The sequence below is a fragment of the Brassica napus genome, chromosome C3 (genome assembly GCF_020379485.1).
Source record: "Brassica napus cultivar Da-Ae chromosome C3, Da-Ae, whole genome shotgun sequence".
Classification (NCBI taxonomy): domain Eukaryota; kingdom Viridiplantae; phylum Streptophyta; class Magnoliopsida; order Brassicales; family Brassicaceae; genus Brassica; species Brassica napus.
Window position 1 is genome coordinate 2,440,810 of NC_063446.1, and position 8,781 is coordinate 2,449,590.

Genomic DNA, 8,781 nt, shown 5'->3' on the forward strand with positions numbered 1-8,781 from the left:
TGTTTTTTCTTTTTCCAATTTACAGTGCTGAATAAATTGAAAGATTCGCTATCTGAAAGCGACACGAAAAAAACAAAGTGATACAGATAAAATAAAGTATTAGTGGGTAACTAGGTGATAGAGAATAAAACAGAGACAAGGACGACAAGCAAACTGACAACATTCTTTCTTGCTCTATCATGAGCTTCTATATGTCATGTTAGCCAATGTACGCGAAAATTTCTGATCTGATATGATACAAAAAAAATATGAAAGAATAACAGTTCATAAAAATGTTTGATTCGTCTGGTGTTTCTGTAAAAAACTTTTGATATATGGCGAACTTATCTTGGTACGGCAACATTTGTAAAATTGTAAGTTGAGGTCACGACCTCTTAAATCAAATTGAATATAATAAAACTTTTTGACATATACGTTCGTTGTTTGGTGTCACGATGCAGTTTTATCTTTCTTATCACAAAACAAGCTGAAAGTTACCGTACAAATTAGGGCAAAAAAGACTATACCTAAATAACGTTACCTTTCGTAACAAGCAACAAGTAACAACTAACAAATATCCAGTCTGTAACTCTAATGTACTAGATCTTTAATTAAAAGTGCACCTCAACGTCACAATTTCCTATCTCGACTCGGACTGATATTTTGCCTTTACCATTGTTTTACATCAGATATAAGATTCGATTCCAAATATTATTCATATATATGTATATATAAATGTGAATACAAATATCTAAACTTTGAAAATTCAACGAGGATGATTGACAATGAATGCTGTGGCTTTCATTGGTGATCAAGTCTAGCTAAAGAAATAACTTGCAAGGGAAAATATAAAAAAAATTATCTATTAAAACAAAAGCCATGACTTTTTTATGTATTTTTTTTATTTGGACCATTTTTCAAAAACTGTATAAAATTTTAATATCTTTCAATATCTTTACTTTTTTTATTTTAAATGCAGCTGAATATTCTTCAAAAAAAACTAAAAAAATCTTTGAAAATTTTTTTCAGAAGATTTTTTTTTTAAATCCGAAAATTAACAATTTAAATTCTAATTATGCTAAAATATGATTAGATATTAAAATTAATTTAGCATTGATGTAAACAAGAAATAAAAAATTATATAAAAATTAATTATTCAATGATAATAACAATTTAAACTGATTAATTTTTGACAATATACATTTACAAATATTTTACAAAAATTTTGTTAGAAATGAATATTCATTTATATTTCAAACATATAATTAAATAGTATTATTAAATAATGAAGAATGATAAATAAAAACCAAAAAAAATTACCAAATGACAAATGAGATACCGTGCTAAAACTATATATGATTTAAGTTATACTACCGATATAAGCAAATAATACAATATAAAAATTAAAAACGTAGCCATTCTTAAATATATTTTTTGAACAAATAGTTATTCTTAAATTTAATCAATTGAAAATGAAAAACAAAACCCGCACAATCTAGTGTGTGATTAAAATTTTAAAAGGGTAATACTATACAAATAAGTAAGATTTGAAGCATCAAAGAGAAAGAGACACGTCGACTGGTGGCAAGTGATGTATCACTAGATTCACTACATAACAACCCAAACATCAATACATGTGAAAAAGACGTTTTAGGTACTTTTCCTTTTTTTTTGCATCCCCACTTCAGTTCATTTCACACTCTTATCTTCAGTCTATCTCCACTCGTTTCTTGCTTTTTTAAAAAAAAACTCAGTTTTAAACGTTAAGGATAATATGATACGTGGCCTCCACTATCTTCAACCGGCTTTAGATGCTTATGCTCGTACCCACCTTACCAATATCTATATTGGTCACCACTTCCAAATAATAATTTATAATTAATCGAAACGAGAAGATTGATTCTTTCTAATTATTAAATTTATATTATTCTAGTTCGAGTAGCCGAACCAGGTTCTTGTGTCCGAAAAATTATAACAAAACTTTTGTGTATGTTCATGAGACTAATACACCGTCTTTGCTCTTGCATGCTGCGACAGTCTCACTGATCAAAACATGTAAATTTCTTTTCTTCTTATGCCGACACAACAATAACCTCTTTTGTGGTTCTGTTATATTCTTTAATGTTTTAAACCTCCCACTCATAGTTTTGGTTGAATATAGCTTTTGCTACTTTGATACTTGACTTCTCAATCGCATATCGTTTAATTTTTTTTTTTTTTTTTTTGATAACCGAGTGTCCAGACTCCACCGTGGTGGTCCAGGCTAGAGACCAAACCCGATGGTGGGTCATGGCCAGGCAACGGTCTTCGGTCTCGGACACCAGAGCAAGTCCGCATGTAAATTTCCTGGTGGCCAGTGCGAATCGAACCCGGAGACCGTACTTGCAGCCGCAAATCGTTTAGGTTTCAACAATGTTGATTAATTAATCCTCAGCTCAAGAATTTGCTCATTCATCATTTTACAGCTCTCCAGTTTTTGATCTGAACATCTTTAATTTAGTACCAGCTACAAAATAGTGTGGTAAATGGTAATTAGTGACCGGCTAATATCAACTCCAGTTATGCATGGTTTGATCATGCATTCCAGATTATTTTTTACAAATACTAAATAAAATAAAGGAAGAAATCGTTTTCTTTTCAAGAACAATCTACAAATCATAAGTGAAATCGAATTAGATTTGTATATTGTAATAGTAAATGCTTATTTACAATTTTTTTACCAAAAAAATGCTCATTTACAAAGAAAGATGAGAGAGTTATATATATAGAAAATGTTTTTTTTTCACACATGATCAATAGAGAAATTATATACCTGAAAAAAGTTTTTGTCACAAATATAAACCTTAAAAATAAAAATGACCAAAATAGACTTAAATATTTTATCAAAAGAAGTAAATATACACTTATACTCCTACGGTTAATTAATGTAAACATTAGGATTTAGAGTTAAGGGGTGGGGTTTAGGGTTTAGGATTTAGAGTTTAAGGTTGAAGATTGAAGTTTTGGGATAGGATTTCAAATTTTTAAAAATAAAATAAAAATTCAAAAAAAATCAAAATAAAAAATGCGTCAATTTTTGTGACAAAAATGCGTCTATCCGAGAGAATTGCTCAAATCAATATGAGAATGAGCGTTTATATAGACAATAATGACGTCATACTCGTACGTTATTTCTCAAATAAGCACAACGGAGAAAAATTCACATTCCGCCGTCACACGAACAAAGGGGACTACTTAACGGTCAGAACGAAATAAGATCAACCCTCGCCGATCTAGGCTTCGTCACCGGAGACTGAGGCAACCTCGCCGTGAAATTAGGGAAAGAACCGTCCTCGTCCGCTCGTACATCGTCCTCGAAATTGAGCGCGTAGCTCAACGCATCGTAGCTGAAATCTCCAGGATAGCTCTGGTGTCTCTGCTGGTGGTGGTGGTGGTGAGCGCAATTATAAGCACAGTTATTGTTGCGGCACGTAACCTTGACGCGTGTCTTGACCCGGCGACAACGTTCTCTGAGCTCGAGCTCCTGCCCCGTGGATTTGAGCCACTCATAAGGAGATCGAGGTGTTCTCGGTCCGATCATCGCTTCAGGTTCAACCACCGCGTTGGCTCCTAGGCAGCAGATCGGAGATCTCATTCTGTGGGTAGTACTTCTCGTTGATCTAGCGGAAGAAGGAGAACTGCATTCATTGTACATCTCGAAAAAACTGAAACTGTAAGGAAAAGAGAAAATGTTCTGTTATAAAAACCAGAAAAGAAGGAATGTGAGAGAATATATAGGAGAAAAATAGGGAAGAAAATAAAAAAGACGTGGGTGGACAAGTAGGCTTGGGCTTGGGCCTGTAGTTCGCGTTTTCAAAGTGTTTGTTTTGGTAAAGTATTTTCCGCTGATTTTGGTGATGATCATAGTAGAAAAATGCTACATGGTATCTTATACAATAAAGTAGAGCCTAGTCTCTCCTCCTTGCGCCAAGTCACCATGGAGATAGGGGTTTTTGCTGACACGTGTCAGCACCTGGTCGTTCTGCGTTTTTTTTTTTTTTGGTTTTGTTATTTGCGCTGTTTAAAACGGGGATTGAACTGGGCTTTGGCGCATGAAACCCAATGTGGAGCCCAGTCTTTTTCACGTCTCGACCCACAAGCGCATTAGGGTTTACCCCATTTTCTTCTCGCGGCGCGAACTCACCAACGAAACCACTGTTCTGATAACTTCATCGTCAAAAGATATCATCATTTTGATCTCAATGATTCCATTAGAACTTCATATCGTCTCATCGGAGGATTATTCAAATCCAAAAGATTTCATTTTTCTCATTTTGGTATATGATTTTTATAAAGCAAATAAAAGAAAGAAAAATTAGGTTTTAATATATTTTTATAACTTTTCTATGTTCATTCAGATTCCAGAATGTGAAGATGACGACTTCCACGAAGAAAGACAGCAAAACAGAGCAACACCAAGCAGCGACGGCGGCTCTTCCGCTACTCCAAGTCGCCGCCACAACCGCCGCAGTAACGAGAACTACCAACACACTCTAACGCCTCTCCACCACAACGGAAATAGAAAACGACATGACTCCGACGACGAATACGGAGGAGCAGTCTCATGCAACAAGTGTCGTCCTCACCACTCTCACCGCGACAATTCTCCGTCGTGCCTCTAGAAAGCCACAACAACAACAACCCTTCCTTCATCTCAAGCCCCAACCTCATAATCAAATCCACCTTCCAATCGGAGTAGCCCCAAACCCTCTTCCGCCGCTTCCCTTCCTCCGCGGTCTTCCTACTCCTCCGCCTCCGTCGCAGACGCTTCCAGAGAAGAGCAATGGCGGTTAGCCGTGGCGGAGCTTTCTCATAAACTGATCCAAGCCACGAAGAAGAAAGAAGACGCCGTCACGGAAGCTTCTTGGTTGAAAACGTCCATGACGGAGCTAGTGAAGAAGCTCAACAAGCTCGAGATCTACTGCCACAACCTCAAATTGGGCCTCGACGAGTGCAGCAGCAACAACAAGAAACAGAGCGTCCCTGTTCGGTTCAACGATGGGATCATCCAGCAGTTCCTCGTCTCGGTGTCGGAATCTCGCTCTTCGATCAGAGCCCTGAGCAGAGCTCTCGCGTCGCAGACTCGCAGCTGCGTACCGTCGGTGGGAAAGTCTACGAGCGGCTCTCTCTTCTCCTCCAGTCTTTCGATGTCAAGATCAACTCTTTCGCGAAGAACCCGAAAAGCCTGATCTTTTACCTCGAAGCGATCCTGAGCAGAGCCTTCTTCAAGAACTTCGAACTTCGAAGCTTCCGGGTTTTCAGAAAATGGGTCGACCCGGATTTTGAACCCGAGTGATCGTTGCGAGTCCAATTACGCTTCGTTTAACGTCTTGATGGAGCTCACGTGGGACGAGGTGTTGAGCAGAGGAACGAATCATTTCTCTGAGCAGTTTAGCCGGTTTTGTGACCGGAAAAATGAGTGTCACGTTGCTTCCATGCTTTGCTGGAACCGAGCGTGGCCTGAACCGCTTTTACAGGTTAAGTAGTAAACCGAACAGTTTATTGGATTATGATTTGGTTTATTGGAAACCAATTAAACTGTTCTTCTTTTTCTTTTGTAGGCTTCCTTTGGTGCGTCGAAGAGTGTTTGGTTGGATCATCTCTTGGCTAATTCGCTGAACCCGGGTTTGCAGATTTTTCGTGTGGAGAGAGATGATCGGTTTGATCCAGTTTACAAGGAGGAAACTGGTGGGGACAGATATAAGAGTGTGGTTCGAGCTATGGTTCAACCTGGGTTTTATGTGTATGGCAGTGTAGTTAAGTGCAAGGTGGTTTGCAAGCATTGCGGCAGCGACTAGGAAGAAGGGTGGATTAAGGAATTTGATAAAAACGACAAAGAGACAATAAGCATTTTTAGCCCATCAGGAGTCTAATTTACGTTGATTAAGGAATTATAAAATTGGTGAGTTTTGATTTGTTTTGTTTTTGCAACTTGTACTTAAAAAAAAATGGAATGATCTTTGCAAGTAAATATTTTAAAACTGGCTCTTTTAAAAATAACGTTTTTGTTGGTTTTTTTTCAAACTGATTTAATAAAAATTCTATTGGTGTTTTGTTTGATTTTCTTTTTTCTTTGGCAAGTTACTTATGCTCTTTCACATGCTGGTTTGGAGCCCTCGAATCTGGTACTGATGTCCCCAAAAGAAACAAATGGACAGGTTAGACAAGTTATGATCTTTATGTATAGCCAATCTTTAAGTTTAGATTTAAAGTAATCTACTCCGATATAAAAGGTGACTGGTGATTTGATTTAGGGGTGAGATTATTTGGTAGGAATAGCCTGCATTACATTGGAACAACTCCAAACCCTTATCAACAAGTTATTTTCATCATTGGAAATACTTTATTTGTTTTCGTTGAATATAACTTGATCCCATGTTATTGATTCGGTTCGGAGTTCGTAATAACCTCAAAGATCTGGTGTTTTATCATTTAACTGCCAAGTTTTTATTTGGTCTGTGGTTACAGAAAGATTAGTTTCTTTGGTTTTGACTTTCCAGCTACAACACATGATCAAGCTGTCTTTAGTTTCAATTCCAATAATACATATTTTGTTACGGGTTTGAAGAAGTTCTCATGTGTTACAGCGATATTGTTCCCCAACTGCGCCTTGCAGTTTGACAACTGTCTGTGTTCTTACACTTCCTCTACTTTTTTTTTTTGATTTTTTCTGGTTTTGTAACAGGTCTGACATCTTTCACTTAACTCTGCTGTCTTTAGGGATTTGCTAGGTGAGCCGGTATGGGAGTGGATGAGCTTGAGCATCTAGAAATTCAAGTAGATACATCAATAAGGCAAATAAGATCCACAAAAGGTATACACAATTTCAAGAAATTACAAGCTTATATCTGATTTGGTCCAAAGAGAATTTAGAACAGTACCAAATCTTGGATTTGTTTTCTCATTGCCAGGCCCGATCAATGTTTGATCAACTGTTTGACCTCAAAACAAAGGTACATAAAAATCCTCACAAAGTTCAATAATCTCAATACAACCCTCATTGGAAACAACATAGATTTTAAGAGAAAGTTAGTGCCATCAAAATCTTATAGCCCAAGAAATTGAATCATTTGAGATCTTTTACAACATTGATGCCTTTCTCTCTCTCTCTCTATCTCAGTTGGGGGAAAGTGATGCAGCCCTTAATCGATCACTATGGGGTGATTATTTTTCCGCAGAACATCATCAACGACAACAATAAGGCATGAGCCCTTATCAAGCAAACGTTCTGAGTAAGATGTGGGTTTCTTCAGACCTTTACTGGGCAATGTAACATTGCAAATGAGGTATTCATCACAGAGAAACAGTAAAGACCCAATGAATTGACTTTTTTTATGGTCAGCTAGACTTATAATTGATTTTTATGGAACGATCATTACAGTCACTGGTGTGACTAATGCAAGCCACTCTGCAACATCACATAATGTTATTAACAGGTTCTTCCCTGGATGGATGGTCTAAAAAATACATAGCAATCTATACGTATCTGTGTTCTATAGATAACATATCATAGTTGAGCCATTTGGTTTTTCCAAGAGAACAATAGTTCATGATTACAAAACACTGATATAGTGATATCTAATTAAGGCTGTAAACACTTCGTTCTTTCTTTTTGCTCCTAAAATATATAAATACTAGGATAAGACCTGTGCCTTGCGCAGGGTGAGTTTATTTATATATATTATCGATAGTTTCTTTTATATATTTGATCATTTTATTTATATATATATAATATTTTTTGTTGTTATTATATAATTTCTTTCCGATGGATCGGATCAATTTTTATTAAAAATAATGCAACAGAACTATAATTAATACATCATGGGTTGATCGGATTGGACATTAAACAAATTATGACATAAAAACCTTATTTTTTCCAGCGAACACATTCTTGAAAAAAGTGAACAGTATTGTTTTCACAGTTGAATTATTTTGACTTTTATCTTCCATATGGTTTTGAAAGCTTTCAAATCAACCATCGAATTGATACATGTCATTTTAATGTTTTTAGTCGTATACTTAAGGAAAACTAACATTTTTGTAATTTAAAGTCGTTTTAAAAAATTCAAAATATAACATATAAGAAAAAATCTAACATATAAGAAAAATATAAAATATAAGATGTCCTCATTTTTGTATTTTAAAGTCATTTAGAAAAAAATAATATATTGGGTTTCCTCATTTTTGTAATTTAATGTCATTTTAAAAAATTAAAAAATATAACATATAAGAAAAAATCTTTTTTTTTATTATATGGTTAATGTGATTGTTTCTTTTTTTAATAATGTAAAATTAAACAAAATGAAGAAAGATGCAAAAATTGTTATCAAATCTTTATTATTCATAATCATTAATTGCCATATATATGTAAATAATATTAGGTAATTTCGTAGTTTTTATTTAGGGAAAGAATACACACTTCTTATATTTTAGGTTAATATAATGTTCTCTAGTTATATATAAAGTTTTCATCGCAAGAAAAAGTTATCTTCCACTAGGACTCACTAGAGTTTGTTGCTTTTTGACTTATAAACAATAAGAGGTTGAAGCGAATGAAAGTTCACGAGTTCGCCCTAGTTTTAAAACGCTCTCTGAAACGAAACCCGAGGCGCCGCTTGTGATTCTTCTTCCCGACGCCGGTGGCGGCCTAGCTAGCCGGCGTCGCTATTGTTACTCCTCGTTCCTCGCCACCTGCTACTCCTCGTCTTTTGTTTGCCGCTTCTCGTCATCCGTCATCGTCATCTCGGAGAAGTCAGACTTCTC

General features: G+C 35.7%; 1 protein-coding gene and 1 pseudogene across 1 annotated transcript; one reads left to right on the plus strand and one right to left on the minus strand.

Moving 5' to 3' along the window:
• Positions 1-3,098: 3,098 nt before the first annotated feature.
• Positions 3,099-3,733, minus strand: LOC106364419. Its single transcript, XM_013804002.3, has one exon. The coding sequence runs from the start codon at positions 3,671-3,673 to the stop codon at positions 3,221-3,223; it is 453 nt and encodes a 150-aa protein (XP_013659456.2). The 5' UTR covers positions 3,674-3,733; the 3' UTR covers positions 3,099-3,220.
• A 166-nt stretch (positions 3,734-3,899) lies between these two features.
• Positions 3,900-5,891, plus strand: LOC106413153 (annotated as a pseudogene).
• The last annotated feature ends 2,890 nt before the right edge of the window (positions 5,892-8,781 follow it).

What these genes read in the sequence shown, in the direction of transcription:
- LOC106364419 (XM_013804002.3), bottom strand. Translation starts at nt 3,673, where the DNA reads ATGTACAATGAATGCAGTTCTCCTTCTTCCGCTAGATCAACGAGAAGT.